The sequence below is a fragment of the Lissotriton vulgaris genome, chromosome 6 (assembly GCF_964263255.1).
Source record: "Lissotriton vulgaris chromosome 6, aLisVul1.2, whole genome shotgun sequence".
Classification (NCBI taxonomy): Eukaryota; Metazoa; Chordata; class Amphibia; order Caudata; family Salamandridae; genus Lissotriton; species Lissotriton vulgaris.
In genome coordinates, this window is record NC_141694.1 from 1,852,868,836 (window position 1) to 1,852,891,767 (window position 22,932).

At 50.2% G+C, this 22,932-nt stretch overlaps 1 protein-coding gene and 1 non-coding gene across 2 annotated transcripts in view; both read right to left on the reverse strand.

The window, feature by feature from the left end:
* Positions 1-22,932, reverse strand: part of IFT172 (intraflagellar transport 172) — a 1,181,874-nt gene that overhangs the window by 496,700 nt on the left and 662,242 nt on the right. The window contains exon 29 of the mRNA XM_086928171.1: positions 11,911-12,027. Coding sequence (XP_086784297.1) covers positions 11,911-12,027 — 117 coding nt within the window. The remainder of the gene's footprint in view (positions 1-11,910; positions 12,028-22,932) is intronic.
* On the reverse strand, positions 17,084-17,190 carry LOC147709652 (U6 spliceosomal RNA). The gene has a single exon (XR_015296902.1). It is a non-coding gene; the product is annotated as a U6 spliceosomal RNA (small nuclear RNA).

Genomic DNA, 22,932 nt, shown 5'->3' on the forward strand with positions numbered 1-22,932 from the left:
AATCCTGTACTAGCCAACTGGGCCCAGAGGGGTGACTTACACAGATGTACTGGGAAAATAGTGGCTTTGCCATTGCTTTCATTGGCACCGTCAGGTTAAAAGGGCACGACTGCTCTGCCAGTCTGCAGTGGCGGACTGTGGAACCTGTTTTTCTTGGGGGACCGCCTAGGGCGGCATAACCAGTGGTGCAGGCCCTGGGGTACCCGTCTAACTTACGTGCCCTGGGTACCGGGGTTTCATATACCAGGGACTTACATGTAAGTTAGCTATTTCCAAATGGGTACAGCCAATTCGACCTATACTTTAAGGTCAGGGCACTAGCACCGAGGTCTGGTTAGCAGGCCTCAGTGCACTCTGAGTCAAAAAACCAGTAGCATCAACTGAAAAATGTAGGGGAAACCATATAAAAGAGGCATATACTTACACCGTGAATCTAGCTTGAATTGATATGTTGTTCACAAGACATGTTCAATACCCAATAAATCAACATTGTCTCTGCAATTCCGGAGCCACAAGGATTACGTTGCAACGATTTCTCTTAATCTTGCTTAGTATTCTGTGCACCAGAGGAAATGCAGGAAAGCAAAAAGAATTTTCCCAACACAGCTCACTGCTAAAGCTACCATCAAGGGTTTTCGGGCAGGCCACCTGCAGGCAAACAATGGACATTTGACATTTTGAGTAAAAGATAATGTCATATAGAAGTCCCCACATCACTGAAATATTAAAACTAACTGCCTGTGGTTCACTTTTTCTTCATCCCCCACTGCAAGTCCTCTTTCATTTGTTGTTGAGATTAAGATGGGACAGTTGCAGATGCAATTTAGTTGTAGCACATGAATTGTTCTCATCCATAGCCAACATTATAAACGTAGAAGGATGCATGATGATGTGCTCCCCAACAAGGCTTTGATTTTTCTGATTGTTGTCCTCGACGGGATATGTGTAGCTTAATAGATACATTTGTGTCCTATCTCCAAAGAAACACTTTTCCTTGGATTGGAATTTCCTTGCACCTAGAAACACAATTTCTATGGATGCATGAAGCATAAAGCTTTTTTCATTGGTCTATGTCTGAGAAGAGTCAAGCTGTTGCTTAATCAATCAATCAATCAGAGTTGGTAAAGCGCAACTACTCACACGTGAAGGTCTCAAGGCGCTGGAGGGGGCGGGGTGGCTCCGTAGTGTGCTGAGTGTAGGAAGGTGGATATCTGACTATGGTTACCGCCAAACTTTTTGCCTAGTGTTTAGCTGGTTTTTGACTTAGTTGGCCTGGGATCCTGCTATTCAGGGCCCCAGGCTAATTGCTCTCTCCTTAAAATGGACTCCATGTACCTTAGGTGCATACACAATTGGAACTGGTTCACCTTATAGGCCCCTGTAACAGTGTACCATAGGTACCCAGGGCATAGGTGTAGCCAAGGCCTACCACGGGCTGCAGCATGTATTGTGCCACCCCTGGCCTGGCCCCCATATTTGACACAACTGGCTGATCACTCAGCTGGGGTAAGTTGGTGTAATCACCTCTTGCTTAGATATAGTATCCCTATATCTAACCTTAACTGGAAACATGTTAACCTATAAGCCACTCCTATGGAAGGCCCCTGCAATCCTGAGAGCAGAGTGCGTGGTTTCATGTGAGATAGTGCTCTAGCATGAGCTGAGCCTGTCTGCAGCTGTCGGAAACAACTCCCTTAGCTGTTCCGGGATATTGCCATACCATATACTCTTAAGTGCATTATAATCCTCGCGGTTATATGCTAACTTTAGTTTGGCTTTATCAAAACATGTCGAGTAAGGTGTCATACGATTTGGAATACTATCTCCTCGACAGTTCTGTCGATGGGGATAGCATTCCACCCTTCTAGAGGGACACGACATGTACATAACCCGAACCCCGGTTAAAGTTAACCAGAGCCTCAGCATCACAAAATGGATGCTGCCACCACAGACATAAGTCTGACCTCCTGCTGCTGGGAGTCCTTCCAGCGAGGGAGGTTTGGACAAAGGGTTTCCTGCCTTGGGAGGTGCGAGCACCACCGCAGACAGGATTTTGAGTATTGGGTAGGACAGGGCTGAATAGAATCAGACATGCCTGGGGCACACAAAGTGTCCCCGTGCATAAGCCAGTCCAAACCGGTCGTGTCCAGCCCCAGTCCTGGTGCGGAGCTGGACAAAGGAAAGGGGGTGTAACCGCCCCGCTTCCTGGTCCCACCCAGAGGAGGGACCTAGCAGGTGATCCACCCCTCAGATTGGGAATAGGAGTGGGAGCAGTGCCATAGCACCTCAGATCATCCTGAAATCAACTTGAAACTAAGAAGACGCCGGACTTCGACATTCTGCTGCACAGAAGACTGAATAGCATCTCCCTTGTGGCCAAGGAGTGGCCACCCTGTGAACACAGGCACCATCCAGCACCTCGACGTCTGCTTTGCCGCCGCCTCCTGCCGGAGCCCGAGCCCAGAGCCCGACGAGACCCAGACTCCCAGACTTCTCACAGCCCGATCCCCACTCCCTGCAAAGAAGGGACCCGTGGATGCACCGAGAGACGTGGGACCGGACATCTCGAAAGACCCCCAAGAAGCTGACTGCGCAGCACCCGAGGCACCCTCGACGCTGTGCTTTGGGGTCTGAGAAGCCCCACAACCGAGCAGCCTTTGCACCGAAGATCAGCCCCCCAGCATCTCCACGATCTGCGTGGGGCCCTTTTGCATCGTGCCAGTCGACGCACCATCCCGGCCACTTGCCACGTGGTCAGCGGCCATCTTGGCGACGAAAACTACAATTTACACTGCGGGTCTGGTTGCTCCAGACTTGCCCTCGCTCCTGTAAAAAGGAGCACCCACTCTGACCTTGCTGGTCCGAGTGATAAGCTTTTTCCACTTCCTGCGTGGCTTGCATTAGCCAAGGCCTGTTTGCTCCAATCAAGTTGCCGACACCGCCATCAGCTAGAGCCTTCGTGGGACAGCTTGTGATCGACTCCTGGACGTCCTCGACCTCTTCGTGTCCACGTGGTTGAGGAGACAAGCTGCACCTCATCGCCTGTTTGCACCCGACATCGCCTGGTTCCATCCTGGTTCCACAGTAGTCACTGGCTAGTGACTTTGAACATTGTCCCCTCTGCTTTCAGGTCGTCACCACTTCAGATCCACCGGAACTCTCCTCATCGACACACCTGCAGCATCTTCATCTTCAGGCACCATCGATCTGCGTGACGAAACCCAACACTACTTCGCACCTGTGCACCCGCTTCCTGTGGGTGAGGTAACTCAGCAACGCCGGTGTTCCCACACTGGTACACACCTCTAGTATATGTGTCTAAAGGTTCATCCTTCTAGGTCACTCGGAAGGTTCCTTAAACACTAACTTTGTAACTTTTACGCACTATTGACATTGCATTGGTGTATGCGTGCACTTTAAGCACTGCACCCGAGTCCCGCGGGCCTTTCCCGACTTAGTCACTGCTAGTCCCGATCAGCTCCAGCGATTCCCAAGGCCCTAGGCCTACTTCCTTTTCAATTGGTGGTTCTTATACCACTATTTTAGTATATGGTTTAGGTGGCCCCAAGGGCTCATCCATATTGTGCAACTTTTGTATATTTAAACTGTGTTTTGTTTTAATGCTTATGCTTCTGTGCTCATAAAGAGTTTAGGGGATATTTGTAGTAAATAAATAGATATATATTTTCAATATATATCTGTGTGGTGTCCTTTCATTTGGTATTCAAGGGGATTGTATATGGTAAAACAGCTTGCTTCACATGCCTTACTGAGTTTAGCCTAACACTGCTTTGTCCATGCTACCTCTAGGATAGCTGGTCTATAAGGTTGACTTACAACCAATCATCATAAGGGTTGCTTGGCATGGTACAAGGTGATCACTAGAACTAGTGAGCATCATATACCAGGCCAACTTCTCACACAGGGGTCATCCGAAGAGCCAGGAGGTCCTTCCTGAACTGGGGCAATGTGGGAGATTGCCAGGGATGGATGTGTAGGGTGTTCCAGGCTTTTGCTGTGGGGTAGGCAAAAGACTTTCCTTCTGTTCTAGTCTTATTGATATGAGGGACAGTGGCCAGAGCGAGCTGGGCTGATCTCAGGCGTCTTTTGAGTGTGTGGAAGGAGAGGCGACTGTTCAGGTATGTGGATCCGGTGTTGTGAAAGACCTTGTATGCATGGGTGAGGAGTTTGAAGGTTATTCTACTGGAAGCCAGTGAAGATCACGCAGGTGTTGGGTGATTTGACTGTGACAGAGGATGTCGAGAAACAGTCTGGTTGTGGCGTTCTGGACAGTCTGGAGTTTGCGAATGAGTTTCTTATTGATTCCGGCGTAGAGAGCATTGTCGTAGTCCAATCTGCTACTGATGAGTGCGTGTGTGACGGTTCTTCTACACTTGGTTGGGCTCTATCTGATAGTCTTTTGGATTTTGGAGCCTGCAGAGGGTGTTGAAGCAGGTCGACGATACGGCGTTGATCTGGCGGTTCATTGTGAGCGATGTATGATGCTGAGGTTTTGAGCATGGTCCGTTGGGGTGGGTGGATTTCTGAGGGCCACCAGGCGTCGTTCTATGTGGAGGGGGTGGAGCCAAGGCTGAGCACTTCTGTCTTTCCTGAGCTGAGTTTCAGGCAGCTATTCTTCATCCAGGTGGCAACGATTTTCATCTCCTCTTGGAAGATGTATTTGGTGATGTTGGGTTTGTTGGAGAGGGAGATGATCAGCTGGGTGTCGTCAGCTTACGAGACAATGTTGAGCCCATGGCTCCGAACGATGGTTGCGAGGGGAGGTGACCTGAGGCACTCCACAGTTGGTCTCCCTCAGCTCCAAGAGGGAGGGAGTATAATCTACTATGTTCTGCCACTGAGGAAGGAACGTATCCAGTCGAGGGCCTTGTCACGATGCCAGCGTCGTGGAGTCTAGTGGCTAGGGTGCAGTGGGATATGGTGTTGAATGTCGCTGACAGGTCGAGGAAGATGAGGGCTGCCATTTCACCCTGGTCAAGGAGGGAACCAATGTTGTCGGTGGCGGTGAGTAGGGCGGTCTCGGTGCTGTGGTTGCTTGGAATCTGGATTGGGAGATTTCCAGGATGTTGTTAGCTTCGATGAAGTTTGCTAGCTGGGTGTTGACGGCCTTTTCAATGACCTTGGCTGCGAAGGGAAGCAGGGAGATGGGCCTGAAGTTCTAGAGGTCGGTCGGGTCCGCTGAGGGTTTAATGCATTTTGCGAGCATTTACAAATGTAGTTGCTCTGATCAATCACTCAACAACCTTTTCGATGTAGACATAACACCTATGGAGTCACACGCTTTAAGAAAATTAGTTGTGCACAGCCTAGACTAAATTATAGCCCTTTGAAATGGCAACATGCAACCAAAGAGCACAGATATTGAGAATAACTTGCAGGGATCTGAATACTGAAGTATGCATCCTTCAAATCCTGTGATGCCAATGAACCTCTTTCCTTGAGAAACTGGAGTAGCTTTTGGAAAGTGTTCATACAAAACCGAATTATTTTCCAGGGTACTTGTTTAGTTGTAGTAGACCTAGATATGGCCACTGATCACCACATTTTTAAGTATCAAAGCGTATTGAGTAGAACCCTTACTCTTCTGAGATGCTGGCACATATTCCATGGAGAAAATTACAAAAAACAATTTGATGGACAGAATGTAGATCAATGTCTTACATTCACCCCAGTACAATGATCTGGGCCTAAATCCATCGTTTTTTGCACTCCACACCACCCTGGGTTAGATAATGGCTTCATGCAAATCAGCTCTGACCCTGTGCCCCATGGGAACAGTCCAGTCCGAACTACACAGCCATATCTTTCCCAGACCGGAATCAAGCATCCGAGGACCGGACCGGTTTCGAGGTAACACCTCTCATCAGCCCGGCTAGCTTGACTCCAGTGGTGTGGAGGCTCTGGGACCCACGTCTGAGCTACCCCAGTACACTCAGGGAGAAAATTACAAAAAACAATTTGATGGACAGAATGTAGATCAATGTCTTACATTCACCCCAGTACAATGATCTGGGCCTAAATCCATCGTTTTTTGCACTCCACACCACCCTGGGTTAGATAATGGCTTTATGCAAATCAGTGCAAAAAAACGATGGATATGGGCCCAGATCTTTGGACTGGGGTGAATGTGTGACATTGATCCACATTCTGTCCATCACCTGTTTTGTTTGCTTTTTTTTTTGTTGGCACATATTCCATAGCTTCCTTCTGTAATAGTTTGATAATCTCCAGGTTCAGCTCTTTCAGAGGCTGCGCCATTCTTTCTTTTGTGGATTTGCTGGTGGCATTGTTATAAACTTTAAATTATGTCCATACTTGATGATATCTAGCACCTACCTGTCTGTTGTTAAATACTACAAATAGTTAATGAAATGGCTTATCCTGCCTCCTACTGGCATGAACAAGTGGAAGATGGAGAACCAACTAAGGTTTGATTCTCTTTGTTATTGGACTGCAGAAGTTGATTTCCACTTTGCCTTGTCATTGTTTGGTAAACTGTCCTCTTTGTTGACTCTTATTGTCTGGGATCTATATACACACCACACTCTTTATTTTGGCAAAAATAATATGTTACTTACCTTCCGTAATACCAAATCTGGTGGATATTCTATCTAGCTGCAGATTCCTTACCTTAGAATTTTCCCTAGGTATCAGACTGAATCCGGATATTTTCGAGTCATACCCTTGCGCGCCGTTAGGTGGCATAGTTCGGCTCTGCGTTGGTGTCGTCCGCTCCAGAAAGGATGTGTGCAGTGCATAAATAGGTACCAACCCAGTGTGTGGACATCAGTTTCTTTTTGCGACTTTCCGCGAGAGAAGTAGAGCCACGAGGTACACTGAAGACTGGTATGCATGTCTAAGGCCCTTGGAAGGGTGGCAATCATTTCGCAGTGCAGGGAGGATGGGAGGGTCGGTAAAGAAGCTGCAGCCGGATAGAATTTCTACCAAAAAGTCTAGGCAGTTGTGCCTAGTTTATTTGTGCAGAGATGCTCACCTAGCCGCCTAACAGATGTCCAGGGCAGGGACTCAGCGAGCAAACACAGTGTGCACAGTCTTCTCTGATGGAATGAGCACACAAGCCCTCAGGAGATTGATTATTTGCGAATGTGCTGCAGATCTTTATGCAGTGTACTATTCAATGTGAATGGTGTGTTTCTGCATGGACTTCTTAGCCCCAATATACCCTACAAAGAGTTGTTCATCTACCCATAACTCTTTGGTATGATCAAGGTAGAATGACAACGCTCTTTTTGGGTCCAAGTGGTGGAATCTCTCCTCTTTAAAAGGGTGAGGAAGAACCAAGAAGGTAGGCAATGTGATATTCTGGCCTACATGAAAGGGTGACACTACCTTCGGAAGGAAGGAGGTATATGTTCGAAGAACCATCTTGTCTTGGTAAAAGGTGGTATAAAGAGGGTGCACAGAAAGTGCCTGAAGTTCGCTGGCTCTCCTGGTCAATGTTATGACCACTAAGAAAGCCGTCTTGATGCTTAACAAACAGAGAGGAGAGTTGTACAGCAGCTCGAAAGGCACGAACATCAGAAGAGTCAGAACCAGACTTAAGTCCCACTGGAGCATGATGAATTGTCTGGGAGGAAACATGGTGGAGGCCTTTGAGGAACCTAGCCATGACAGGTGACTTGAACAAAGAAGGTTAGTCTCGAAACTGCAAACATGGGTGATAAAGAGCCCTTAACTGTTCCCAGAGCAGAGTCCTGCTGGGCCAAAGATAGAACAAACAGAAAAACCTGAGAAAGGGATGCAGAGAGCGGGTCGATATTCTTGGATGTACACCATGTAATTTGTCCCAGCAGAAGTCATAGACAGTCTTGGTGGACGTGCGCCTTGCTGCCAGAATAACATCGCAGACTTCTGGAAGAAGGTTGAAACCTGTCAACCGTCGGCACTCAATCTCCACGCATTAAGGCAGAGGGTGCACAGGTTGCTGTGACAGAAGATCCTCCTGAAGAGGCATCCTGACAGGAGGTTAGATGCTCATTCTCAATAGCACAGGATACCAGACTCTCCGTGCCCAATTCGGCACCGCAAGAATAACTTGGGGCCGGTTGGTCGTGATCTTCTTGAGAACTCTCAGCAGGAGTGGTATCAGTGGAAAGGCTACAGGAGGCCATAGCTTCACTAGAAACTAAAAGCCTCTCTGAGCGAGAGCCACCTTGGAAATTCTAGCGACTAAAACTGTTGACACTACACGCTCTTTACGGTGACAAACATATCTAACCAAGGATCTCCCCACACTTTAAAGAGACCTTGCACCACCACTGGATGGAGATGCCATTCGTGATTCGCTAGGCATCGATGGCTGAGCTCATCCACCCTGGTGTTTAGAGAGTCCGCCAGGTGTTGGAACACCAGGGAAATGCCTTGACGTTCCAGCCATGTCCAGAGAAGCAGCCAAGCCCCACCCTGTTTGTTGCAGTACTGCATGCCAGTGATGTTGCCCATGATCATCCGCACCATCTTTCCCCTTATCAAAAGAAGAAAGGCTTTCAATTAAATCGGATCGCCTAAAGCTCCAGCAAGTTGATGTGAAGTCTGGATTCTGCTGGAGACCAGAGTCCTCTGATCTCCACCTCTCCCAGACTGCCGTCCCAGCCCAGACGTGACACGTCACTACAGTCAGCTCCAGTTGGGCAAGGGGTCGTCCGCTGACCCAATGCGGTTCGTTAGCCACCACTGCAGGTCTTTTGGAGTTCCCTCTGCGATCTGGACCATGTCAAAGAGAACCCCCTGAAGCTGTGCCCACTGGAACTCAAGGTCCCACTGCAGAGCTCACATATACCAATGGGCATGTGTCACTATCAGGATGCAGGACGCCTTGAGGCCCAACAACCTTGGTCAGTCTCACCGAAATCCAGGTTAGAGGGTGAAACACCAGTATCATAGCCTGAATATCCTGGACTCACCACTCAGGAGGATAGGCCAGAGATTGCACTGTATCCAGAACAGCTCTGATCAAAGTTAGCATTTGAGAGGACGTCAGGTGTGTCTGTGGCACATTGTTAGTGAACCCTGGAGAGTGCGGGATGTTCGCCATAGTCTGGAAGAGGAAGATGATTGCCTGGGGCGAGTTCTCCTTCAATAGCTAATCGTCGTGGTAGGGGAAGATTAAAACTCCTGACCTCCGCAGATACACTGTGACCACCAACATCACTTTGGTGAACACCAGAGGGGCACTGAATCCCAAAAGTGCTCTTGACCATGAACGGCAGTTAACACCTGTGGGCATGCAGGTTGGGGATGTGGAAGTATGCGTCCTGCAAGTCTAACAGTACAATCCAGTGGCCAGAGTCAAGTGAAGACCGGACTTGAGCTAATATAAGCATTCTGAACTTCTCCTTTTTCAGAAAGAATTTAAAAAGGCATTGGCATTGGTCCATGATAGGACAAAGGTGTCTGTTCTTTCTGGGCACCAGAAAGAAGCAATAATAGCAATCAAGACCTACTTCTGATGCCGGCACCGTGTCAATGGCCCCCATTAGCCAAGAGAGCCAACAGTTCTGGATGGAGCAAGGAGAGATGGTCCTCCGTCAGCTGTTCGTAAGTGGGTGGCATAGGGGCCAGGGTGTCAGGATAGAGGATGGTGTAGCCCCTTTGGACTATCTGTAAAACTCATTTGGCAGATGTAATGGACTGCTAGTAGAGCAGATGATGGCATATCCTGCCCCCCACTGGATGCCAATGATAGTATGAGGGCAAATTAAAGGGGTTTGGAGGCTGCGGCTGCCAGGGAAGTGGTGGATTGGCCCAACCTCAGCCTAATAGCCCGACTTGGTCTGTTAGATCTGTGTCCTTGGCCACGAAAAGGATGAACGCTTTTTGGCCTTAGTGGCTGGGAAGGAATGAATGTGGTTGGAAGCCCCTTCTGTAGCCACAAAAGGGATTGAAGGGGGACTGGGGTTGGCAAGGGTACATGGACCGGCCCTAGCTCTGTTATCCTTAAAGCGCTCTAGTGCGGAGTCCTCCTCCTCACCAAAAAGGCGAGAGCCATCAAAGGACAGGTCCATGAGCGAGGCTTGGACATCCCCCGAAAAGCCAGTAGTTCTCAGCCAGGCTTGGCGTCTAAAAGCACAGCAAGTCTGTCATAACCAAGCCACACCTGATTCTTCAACTTTGTAGCATCTCTACAGTCAGTAGTAGATTGGGAGAATATGGCTCACGCCTCTTCCAAAACCATTGGCAGCACTTGCAAAACCGAATTCCAGGCTGCATGGGTCTATTGGCCCAAGAGGCACGCGGCGTTCACCAACTGCAGTGCTTGGCTAGCAGAAGAGAACCTCCTCTTACCAAATGTGTCCAGCTTCTTGGATTCCCTATGCAATGGAATGGTAGGGAACATGCCAGGGTTGACTCTGAAAGTGGAGGCTTGGACCACCAAGCTCTCCGGGGTGGGGTGCTGGGTGAGGAAACCGGGATCCCCAGGAGCAGGGCGATGGCGGTAGGCAATTGTCCTTTGCACAGTAGCCCTTGTACAGGGCTTGGACCAGGCCCGAAAAGGACATCTGTAAGGGCTACATTAAATGGGAGTCAGTGTTCTTGCTGAAACACCTCCATCAAGACATTCTTCTTGACAGCCACTTAGGGTTGCGTGCATTCCAAGACTTCTGCCACCCTCTGCACCACCACTACAAATGAGACACCCTCCTTCGTAGCCACGGCAGGGGGAGAGACCAGGTCAGTGTCTAGTGAGGTGTGCAGACCACTTGCATTTAACAGTTGCCCTCTGTGTCATCTAGAGGCTCCATAAGAGTCGTCCGACCCCTCTAATTAATCATCCTCTTCAGGCCTGTCAAACGAAAAAGACACTGGCTCCAACCCTGAAGCCAGGGTCAGATGACACCCAACCAGCTCCATGTTGGAGTTGGGTATAACAATGGGGCTGGCATCGCAGTGCAGGGATCATCTGTACTGGAGCGGGCACCGAGAAAGGTTGCAGTATCATAGGCAGCACTGCTCGGGATCCAGCATTGGATCCAAGGGGCTCGACTGGCACCAAGGGCAAACCCTTTTCTGTACTGTAGTGTCTATGCTTTAAAAGTCACAATGTTGTTATATCCTTTTGGATTCTATGCTGGAGCAAAATAGCAAAGAGATTTAATCTGGACAAATTTGATGCTTGAGATCATTTTTTTCTAATGTACAATGCTGTGCTTGTTTATAACATTCACAAAGGAGATCAGGATTGCTTTGAATTATAAACTGCAAACTGCTGGCCAACACGTTAAAAATCCTTGATGCTATACAGCTGGACAAGTGGGCCATAAACAACTGCTACTTTTTTATGGATTACGTATCCTGCTGAAGAGCATTTTGAATTTTTAAGTTAAATCTACTTATCCCTGATGAAGCGTCATGGTAAAGGTCTTTGTTGTGAACACATGTCGCATGCAGTTTTGAGTTTATGAGTTCTTTAATGCTCAATGAGTCACTGATTACGGCATTCTACTAAAACATTTAACATCTACATACGTGCCCATTTAAAAGCACAGGAACATGTACAGAATGGAGATATACCCTGGATTCGGTAAACGGTTCCCAAACACTCACATTTTGTTACATTACAGTGAAAGGGGGGTCTCCTAAAACGCTTCCACCTCTGTACACACACCAAGATCAATGTGCAGAGAGGACCTGCTCTTGCTCCAGGTGGATCTGCATCTGCCAGTAACTTGATAAAGTACTGATAAACGTGGTCAATCAATGACTAAAACCCTCATCGTAGATGCCAGTGTTTGCATGTCCTGGGGCAGGTTCAACACCTTCTGTGGTACATTTGTAATCCACTTCCTCTGAGGCTTGCACAACATCTTCTTCGGTCATTCTCTTACTGTGAGAACCTACAGCATCTTCTGACGGAGTCATGACACTTACTCTGTATGCTTCTTCCCACATGTCTGTTACTCTGTACATGTTCACTGTTGCTCTCCAGTCCTTGGCTTCGATATAGTGGTATTCTGCTTCTCTGTATCGGCCTTCAGCCTCCAGCTCCTGAGAGACAGACAAGAAACTGTATGAGAAAGTGCACCATAACTTGCAGCGAGAACACAAGGGTCTAGAGATCTAAAAGGCAGATTGCTAGCTCAGAAAACCAACTACAGGGGGAGACACTGCTAAGGGTTCCAGACTCAACATAACAAAAGATTTCCAGGGTTCGGTCAGTTTAAAGTCTCAGCAAACTCAGGTCCAGCAACAATCTTCTTCTAGTGGTGCCCCGTGCTAAAAAAGCTAGACATGGGAGCAAAGCACTATCAATTACAGGACCCACATTATGGAACAAACTTCCTCTGTCTCTGAGACAGTGTAAAGAACATCTTAAATTCAGGAGACAACTGAAAACTGTTCTGTGCAGAAATGAGATCTAGTCCTTACTCTATTCACACCCTCTGTTTCGACCGGCTCCAAAAGCGCAGAGATACTCCACTAGGAGTCGATTCAAGCACAATATAAACCAGCAAATAAATAAATAAATAGTGCATAAACAATGAGACGTACAGTGCTGCTCCTAAATCACAATCACCTCCGGCGCATCATAATGACTCAATAAGCGGTGCACAAGGAAATAATAAACAAGATGGGTTTTCAGTACGTTAATGGCGGTTGGCTGAACATAGGGTCCATAGTCAGGATAACTGAACGCAAAGAGTACTTTGACTGAACGAGGTTAGGGAGCATCAAAAGCTGCAATGCTTTATTTATTTGCGGAGTTATTTAGGTTTCTTGTTGCGTTAGTGGTTACGACAGTAAGTTAAACAACCTGTATGGGAATGCTGTTGTTTGTGTTACTTACAACTAAGTACTGCTGTATAATAGGGATGAAGTAAAGTTAATTTTGGAAAGCTGTTGCTGTTCTTCAATAAGGATATCCTTGCCAGCTTAATGGCTTCATGTGCTTTGAACAACAGCGAAGATGTACGAATGGAACCAAGAATGATTTAAAAAAAGCTTTTGCATCTTTAGCTTTAAAAATTTGGAAGTTTCCCCATCTGAAAATAAAATGTTTCTTACCCTGTAAGCATGTCTTCATGGCATGGAATGCTGTAAATTCACATGTCTTGCATTCTCCTGCCATCCAGTGTTGATCTCGGACGTGTGCAGCTTGTTTTTCTTCGAAGAAGTCTTCCAGTCACAGCGTCTAGAAACTCCACCTATTGGTGGTTATGAGCAAGGGCATCAGCTCCATTGTTAGACTGTATTTCCCACACAGAGGTTGAGGATGGAAATGGAGGGTAGAGATTAAAAGAAGATGACCATATGAAGTAAGAAGGAAAGGTATCTGCGACAACCAGAGGCTTCTGAGAAGGAGGAGGGGTGCATGTGAATCTACAGCACTGCATGTAAAGGAACGGATGCATACAGGGTAAGTAACATTTTCCATTCGCGACATGTGTAGCTGTAGATACACATGATGTGCATAGACTGTAAAGCAGTCATCGACAAGTGGTGGCTAGCCAGAGGAAGTTGCAGAAGACTGAAAAAGTGTACGAAGGATAGCCTGTCCCACCATTAGCTTGCTGGCAAGCGAAGACATCCACATAGTAATGTTTGGTGAAAGTGTGTGTGGTGTAGACCAGGTAGCTGCTTTGCAGATGTCAGCTAATGGAATGTTACCAATGAAGGCCATTGAGGCCCCCTTTTTGTGGATATGGGGTCTGGGAGGAACAGGAAAACATATTTTACCTTTAGCTTAACAGGTCTGGATACATTTGACTACGCAACATGCTATTAGTGCCTTATAGAGAGCTTGGACTGTGTGTGGTTTGGCAAATGAGATAACAAGTGGCTGTGTGTTACAGAAGAGTTCGTGTGAACCAAGGCTGTATGCCCCAAATGGGGCCTACCAGGATGAGAGTGGGGGATGTTTGTCGAAGCTTCCAAACCACGAACAGAAGAAGTGGGTGAGGCGGAAAAGCATTGCTAACTGTCCTTGACCAGTTCATCCATACTACATATGACTCCACAGTACTGAGACCGGTGAAGGAACCACAGATAGGAAGTGCTTAAAGTGCGAACAAGGGTGCGCAACACTTCGAGACAAAGAGAAAGAGAAGATACAACAATTGTTACACAGAGTTTAAGGATCCGAACGCAGACAACGAGAAAGAGAAAATGCGACAACTGTTACACCGATGAGTCTAGAGGATCCGAACGGGCCTGGTGACAAAACCATAATGTGTCTACCTGGAGCTCAGGCAGAACATGTCTGAACTTGATGGCAACAACAAAACTATCTAACAATTTAGCTGATGCCCATGTACATTACTATCAATAGGTGGCGTCACTAGACCTCGTGACTTGAAGACTTTTTTTAAGAAAAACAAGTTGCACACTTCCGAACCTCACACTAGATGACAGAAGTATGCACAGCAGGTGCATCTACTGCTAAACATGTCAAGAACATAGGGTTTCCCTTCAAATCTTTGAAAATTGATTGCTACTTGGTCTCCCATAATGGTCTGTCCCAAGGTGTCAAGTGAAGTAGTGTGGCTCACTGGTTAGAGGCGGCAGACCCGAGAGCAGAGGACGGCCCGGGACCAGGGTTCGATTCCCGGCGCGGCAGGTTTCTGGACCAGGGTCAGCGGACTCAATAATTCTCTCGCCTCTGTGCCCACTCTGATCAGCGATCACACTCGGCAACTCTGGGCATTAGCTTGCCTCATCTTCACTAACGGCCCCACCAGACCGCCGGGGATGCCTGGTCTCACCCTGGAGATACCCATTAAGGGACCATCTCTCAGGGAAGCCAGGAAGGGTTTCGCAGCGGTCGAAGCGCCTTGGGACCCTCCGGGTAAGTAGTGCGCTATATAAATGCCTATACATTACATTACATTACATTACATTACATTCTGAGGCATACATATGCAGCATATACCTGAGAAACAGGAGACAAGTAAGATGTTTTCCTGGTGCAACAGACATTGCTTAGATTTATAAGCTTTAAACAGAGCACAGAAAGTGTGGATGGAACTTAAAGCTACAGCTGAGACAAACACCTGTTAGCTTTAATTTAACTCGCCACATTCAGTGGGTCAAAAAGTCACCAGGAGCCGTCTAATAATACTGCAGAGCATTCAGGCATTTGTAAGTAATGATTCTTCGGTAAGTGAAGACAGACTGGAAAAGAATATCCAGAAAAATCCTCTGTCCTTAGGAGAAACCCTATTTCAGTGATGAAATGATCACAGTACATTTACTAATCTTCATAACTTGTAATGGGAAACACAAGCGAAGTACTAATTCAGTGCTTGAGTACAGAAGCCCTCCTTTCTAGCAATTTTAGCTGCATGTGGAGAATTATAAAATGAAGCACTGCTGAAAAAACAAGCAAAATTCTACTGGAGTTAGGAAAATACCTCCAATGAGAGCCTTGATAATCAGATGCCAGGAGTTTTCAAAGAGATGAACAATTCATTGGATGTTATACGCTGGTAAGACCTCATGACAATTGTGTGTGGGTTTAAGCTCCTTAATCATTGTCATGACATTGTTTTTGTGTACAAATGAATGATTTGGGGAGGGTTTGGTGAAATCCATCAACATCAACAACATAAGTTTATTTCAGTTTAGATAAAACCATAAAAACGAATGTGAATTAAAACAGCAAACAAATACAATACGAACACAGTATAATGCAGATTCAATATAAGGTGAGCAATCAGTTAGTTCATGTTCTCAGGAATCTGCTTATTAAAAATCATGTCTCTTGATTCAACTGCAGCACATAAACATGAATTATACGAAACAAACCAACAGATAATAGTTATAAAAATCTGTCTTGAACGAAAAAAATCTCTGGATCCCAGCAAAGGGACAAGAAATGCCCCGGTTACTTACCGGTAATCTTCATTACTCCGAGTATAGTCTTCCTCGCCACATGAGTTACAAAGTGAGCTTTAGCTCCACAACAGAACCCTCCAAAGCAAAAATAAACCACCTCCCACCCCCTCCCAACATGGCCGACCAGTCCCACCTGACCTCTATAAGAGGCGGGCCGGCCCAACCAATCAGCCTGTTCTACCAAGCAAACAATGAAGCCGATAGCCAGACAGGGAGGGGGGGAGGTAACTCATGTGGCGAGGAAGACTATACTCGGAGTAATGAAGATTACCGGTAAGTAACCGGGGCATTACCTCCTCGTTAGTCTTCCTCGCCCCCTGAGTTACAAAGTGAGCCAATACCCAAGCCAACAAGGCTTCATTGATCACCAGAACAACAACACCACACGGTGATGCAGAGAAACCAACCCAAGGTTGACGAAAAACAACTGAAAAGAAAACAGGGACCACAGGAAACCTGAATTCAAGACCTCCAGGAAAAGGAGGCCAACCAGGAGTCGCAGCTCCGGTACTCAGAACGGCCCCAGCGAAGTCCCCCCCGGGACTGCCAGAGACCCACGTACCAGGCGGGGGACGACCACGCCCAAGCCAGATAAAACTCCACAGAGGAGACACCCACTAAGGGGGCCCAGGGAACAGAGCCATACCTCGCGGACCGACCCTGGGCCCCCGCCGGATCCACCGAACCCAGCGAAGCGTAGGGAAGGATGCCAGCCTGTGTAAGCCCGCGAGCCAAGGAGGAACGAGGGCTCGTGGCCCGAACGAACCGGGCCCAAAAAGGCAAAACACAGGTCATCCCACCGGGAAAGGAAAAAATGTGCGGCGTAAGAGAAGCCAAAACAGCACGCCGAACAACCAGCCCGGACAAGGGAGCGGCCACGTAGGCCGGAAACAGCGGCCTAGACACCACCTGAGTCCGAGGCCCCAGGGAAGGGACCCCGGGAAGGATACGGGGGACATGCCGGAGGAACAACCCCGTCCGGCAAAACCCGCAAGAAGGGCGGGGAGCGGAGGAACGACCCCCGCACGCCCATCCGCCCAGCAGACACCCTCGCCACCAGGGAAAACCACCTGACAGGCGAGGAACCGCCGAGCCACCGAGGGCCGGGGCCCAAAAGGGCGGACCCCGAAGAGCTCGTAGAACGAGAGAGGGAGTATGCAAGTGTATAGCGATGTGCACAGCGCACGCATCACCCAAAGGCATCAAGGAGCGTTATATGGGACGCTTCACGAATTTGCGTGTCATCCTTGCGCAGGGGCCCTGCCAATCATCTCTGTATCGTTCCAATTTTAGTACAAGTGCCGCCGAAGCGAGCACCGCCTTGGCAACCCGACCTGGGATTCCCCTGTGAGATAACTCCAGCAGGATACAAGGTGAGAGTCAGGCATCCCGCCGCAAGGGGCCCCAGCGGAGACTAAGCAAGCATCAGCCCAGAGTGGCCGAGTGTGAACATGTGAGACGAGAAGGCACCGGCCTGAGAATTCACGAGTCCCTGGAAGTATGTAGGCCCAAGACCCACCGAGGCGGGGAACTGAACCCCGGCCCAGGACCAATCTCAGCCACCGGGACTGCCGCCCCCTGTTTCACACTTCACCACTAACATGGAGCGCTCTACGAATCCGCGTGTCCACCCTGCGTGGGAGCCGTGTGCATACGTGCTGCCGAAGCGAGCACTGGAACACCTGCGGGAACCCAGCAGCAAAGCCACAACCCCCGAGCAAGCGGCGTCCTCCGCTCCAGAACCAGGCCTGCACAAGGAGGCAGGCCAGCCGACAAGAGCCGGCTCAACACCGACGTCGAGAGCGGGGGACCACCGTACGGGAAGATCCGGTATCGGCCAGGAGGCTCGAATCGCCAGCTCGGCCAAAGGAGAAGGAACCCGGGGCGGTGGACCCCGCCGGGAACCAAAAACCGGAACGCACCACGACCTGCGTGGCAACCACGCGCGGGTGCCCGGCACCACACCACTGCAACGTACCAACGCAAGGCCAGGCGCCGCCGAGCGACCCTGAGCACCCCGGCCCTGCCCAAGCGCCTCCTGCCGAGGAACCGCGATCTCAGAGGGCACGGGGGAGACGCGTCCAGCAGACCGAAAGGCCACGCGAAGACAGGCAATAAGGACCCGGAAGGAGGAGCAGAACCCGGGCCGGAGGGCCGAGCCCCCCTTCGCGCACCGAGACCTCGGAGGCAGACCGAGCCGAGGCCCTAGGCGACGACACACCCCCGGGGCAGGGCGAGACCATGCAACGAAGGCCAGACCAGACACTGTCGGACCCCGGGGGAAAGACAGCCCGCAGGGCCAGGACCGGTGCCACCCCCACCCGGGCGCTCAACCCGAGCAAGACCCGGGGACCTAGGCACCGGCCAAGGGAATGCCACACGAAACCCTGCAGAGTCCAAGCCAGTCACCTCAACCAAGATTAGGAAAAGTGCTGCCGAAGCGAGCACAGCAAGAATCCGGCCGCCAGGAAGACATCCAGCAACCCCCGAAGCTCGAGGTGCTGAGCGGCCGCCGGAGAACCCAACGACCTCCAAACGACCCGGCGCCAAAGGACGCCACCCCCCCTGAAAGAACCAGAGGGAAGTACCGGGACCAGGCACACGCCCCCCCGAAGGAGGGCAAGCCCGAGACGAGGACCGAAGGGACCACCGTACATAGGCCCGGAAGCCGACGGCTGAGAGACACCGCCAGCCGTGAAGCCTCATATCCATGGGGAGGGTAGGAGGGGGGGGGGGGGGCGAGGCCGGGAGGAAGCCACGGCCCGACAGGGAACCCCAAGACCCCCCCCCGGCGAATAAGATCCACCAGGCGGCCGGCCCCACAGGCCAAGCCTTGCAGTTAATTACAGCCCATTGCTAATGAGCAGCACTCCAGTACTATGGCAGTAATCCTCTCTCCTGAGCGCAAAGCATCAGGAGAGGTTGCCACAGAGAGGAAGGAAGGGGACACCCAAATACTTTTCCAGATCAGCTGAATTTAATCTAGCGATCAATGGGGCAATTATAGATGTCACAACCAGTTACCCTCACATCCTCCTACAGGAGTGACAACGGAAGGAGCGGGGACCCCAACCCGCCGAGACGGTGGGTACCAAAAAGGACTTCTGTGAATGCAAAGCGCTCAGCTACCCGAAGGCACACCTGCACTGGGAGCCAACGGGGAGAATAAGCAAGCTATAGTCCAGAGGCAAAAGGTGCAGGGCAAACCTGCCTCCGGTGCCGGGGAACGAATCATTTCCCCTGCGGAAAAACCCGCAAGACCGGACCGCAGGCCCGAAGAGCCCGAGAACCGGGACAGTCATGTCCCAGTACGGTATGTAACGGAGGCAACCGCCCCCCCCCCTCCCCCCCAGGGGACCCCCTGGAGTGAGAGGGCCGAAGTCAGTCTCCAAGGATGAGACAGGGAGTGGCCGACCCTCATGAGACTGGTCACCGCCGAAACACGGGCCCGGACCCGCCGAAGGACCCCACCCCTGCAAGGGCGGGACGACCTCCCCTGAACAGCGCAGGGGCCAAGCCGGCCGACACAGACGCGCAACATGCTGCGAAAACGCGCCCATTCACCCCTACGGGAATCGTGGCGCTGAATAACAGATGTCAGGTGTAACCCCACTCAATGGAAAGAAATCACTGACCACCGATGGCCGAAAAAGCCGAGTGGGCCCGACGGTTTTGTGAACCTGCGACCACGAGGCCAACACAAGCCCCAGCAGTCGACGCGTCAATCCCCAGCCGACAGACCCAACCCGGTCCCTGAGGTCCAAGGCGGGGAGCCACGCCCAGAGATACTAACTGAACCCTGGGATAACGAGTCCACGACCCGCCGAGGTGGGGAATCGAACCCCGTTGCACCAGGGTCTTGAACGGGACAACACGAGTGGAACACTCGTGACCGGCTCCACCCGACGGCCCAGGGCGATGCCCCCAGGGCGCCAGAAAAGGGAACACGGACAAAGGGGGGCTGTCCCCATTGCGCACCGCTCAGAGCGCGCCAGATAGCCCCGGCACTCTGTACATGAGGCACCCTCACAGGCCCTACGGCTGCATGAAGAAGGGACATAACACTACCCCTTTACTTCGTGTTGCATGTCAACAGCCCGGTCCTACAGGGCCACAGCAAAGGCAGGAATCGTCGTGGGGGCCCTTGTGGAAATAAAGCAAGAAATTGCCCAGAGTTGCAGAGTGGGATACCATGTTAGGAATAGGCACCGAGGCGAGAATTCACAGGTCTGTGGAATTCTGGGACCCAAGACCCGCCGAGGCTGGGAACTCGAGATTCTGCCTCAGGGTCTGCCCTTCTCCTTCTCGCGCGGACCGTCCGTACCTTCAGGGCACAAGAACGCGGTGCACATAACAAATGAAATGGTTCCCCGGTGCACAGTACTCGCAAACACTCGAGTATTCGCGCCAGCAGCATTTGCGTGCCGAAGTGCACCACTACAAGTACTCTGGGCCCGCCCCCGAGAGGTGGAAGGCGCCCGGAACCAATCATAGCGCGGCAAACCGCCGCGGCCCGTAGGGCAGCCACCTCCATGAAGGGAGGCAGCAGGGCGACTCGGCCGCGACCAGCGTATCGCCGGAGGGGGGCCCCCGGTCCGGATCGCCGACCCCGAGGACCCGCCGAGAAAAAAAAGGTAGGACCGAGTCCGCTTCCTGGCCCGACGCCGGCCAAGCGGCCGCACAACACACAGCGCGGCCGCCGAAGCGCCGCTGAACTGCCAGGCACCAGCCCGGCGTTTCATACAATTGCTTTGTCAAGTTACGAGCGTTTGCCCGTGGCGAGGCCAAGAGAAGCAAGGCAGCTCTCGAGCCTCGCTTCCATGACGCAGAGCAACAGAGGACTACGGTGCTCAGCACCGCTTCCCCGAATGCCGAGCCTTGAACCCGGCTCCCGAATACGACTGACTTGGATCCAAATGTCAAATCCACTCTCCCCCTTATGAATTAGAAATGTGAGTCCTCGGACTCGAACCTGGGTCATGTATAACCATGACCCCAACTCGGGGAACAGTCGTTTCACACACGCAGGCAGGGCTACAGCGCCAACTGCTGCCTGAGGGAGTAAAACCCTGCGCAACACACGTACCGAGGCACATGCAAGTAGTCAGAGCGTCCTTGTGTAGTTATTAAAAAACCTTCACTTTTTGAACATATCCCAGGCATACAGGAAACACCCCTACCGGAGGGGAGTGACACACACCAGCATGACTACCCACAGGAGAATGCGCAGTACCCACAAGCCCATTTAAAGGCTCGGGCCCCTCAGTAACGACCGGGGGGGGACACAGGTATGTACAACAACACCACCCTCCCGGCCGCCCCCCCCCCCCTGTAGACCCATGGCACGCTACAGCAGCACCTAACCGGCCCCACAGGACCGGGGGAAGGAAGAGGGGGGGGGAATTTTTAAGGCCTAAGGCACCAGAGACCGCTAGAGCAGGTCCACACCCTAAACCCAAGGGCCAGCTCACGCCGGCCCATCTTACCTGTACCGTGCTCTGGAGAGAGTCGTGCAGAACAAAAAAAACAGGCTGATTGGTTGGGCCGGCCCGCCTCTTATAGAGGTCAGGTGGGACTGGTCGGCCATGTTGGGAGGGGGTGGGAGGTGGTTTATTTTTGCTTTGGAGGGTTCTGTTGTGGAGCTAAAGCTCACTTTGTAACTCAGGGGGCGAGGAAGACTAACGAGGAGGTAATTGCTGTTAAGCAGTTTTATAAAATGTGCCAAAAAAGGGCAGTGAAGTTTGCTCTGATAATTGATCATAAGGATAGGAAATAGAAAAATCAAACAAAAGCCAGCCTATTGGTAAGGATAAAATTAAATGAATAGACTGAATCTAAATGTGGTTAACATCCAACGCTCATATGCATTACAGATGAAATACAAGTAAGGTAAAATATCATTTGCTTTTTTTTTTTAAAAAGGCATCTTACCAACAGTTTCTCTAACTTAGTATGGCTTTAACTGTGCCCATGAGATTTGTTTGCCCAAAGCTTAGCTTTCTTTTAAATGTACCAGGGTTGTGTGAATAAATCGGCTATTCCCAAACGATCACATGAGTTCTATAAATATTTTAACCAAGGGATGTTTAGGTAAGTGCCAAGAGCGGGGATAATAAACAAGTTACTTACCTTCGGTAACACTTTTTCTGGTAGATACAGAATCTGCCTGTGGATTCCTAACCTTGGAAGACTGCTTTGAAGACCTGGCAGATGCAAGTGGCCTGGAATTTCCCCCGGAATGGGAGATACCATCAGGTTCAGATGCACCTTCAAAGGACGTCCAGCCTTATCATGTAGTAATGAGGAAGGCTGCTGGTCTTCTTAATTTGACTTTACCAACAGTTGAATCAAAGTCTAATCTCCTTACTGAGGTCCTACACTCACCAAGTTCGGTGGTGGAACCGTTGCTTCCGTTCAATGAGGCTTTAACAGAGGCTATTATGGAGGTGTGGAAAAAGCCTCTAACTGCTCCGGCTGTTTCCAAAAGTGTGGAAGACGATACAGGGTTGCACCAGAAGACCCTGCCTTTTTAACATCTCATCCTTCTCCTGAGAGCCTAGTCATTCAGGCAGCATGCTCGAAGAAGTCTTTGAGTGCGTTTCCCCAAGTGCCTGGGGATAAGGAGGCCAAAAAACAAGATCAGGTGGCCAAAAAGACTTTCTCCTCGGCAAGTATGGCATTGAAGTCCACTAATGCCACTTGTCTCATGAGGAGATATGTGCACGCACTTATGGATTCAATGCGTTTGTTGGCTCCTAAGATTCCTGATGGAAGTAGGGGTAATTATAAGGAAGTGTTGTCTGACGCTCAAGCGGCAGCACACAAATGTAATACAAAGCGGATTGGACACTGCTGATTCTGTGGCTCGCATCATGGGCACTGCGGTTGCCACAAGAAGGTCGGCTTGGCTAAAATCATCAGACTTTTCTGCAGGTGTTCAGGCAGCTTTATTGGATTTACCATTTGATGGTGTTGGTCTCTTTGGCAAAAAGGTGGATAATGCCTTAGAGAGGTTTAAGGACAGTAGAGCTACTGCCAAATCTTTAGGACTCCAGATCA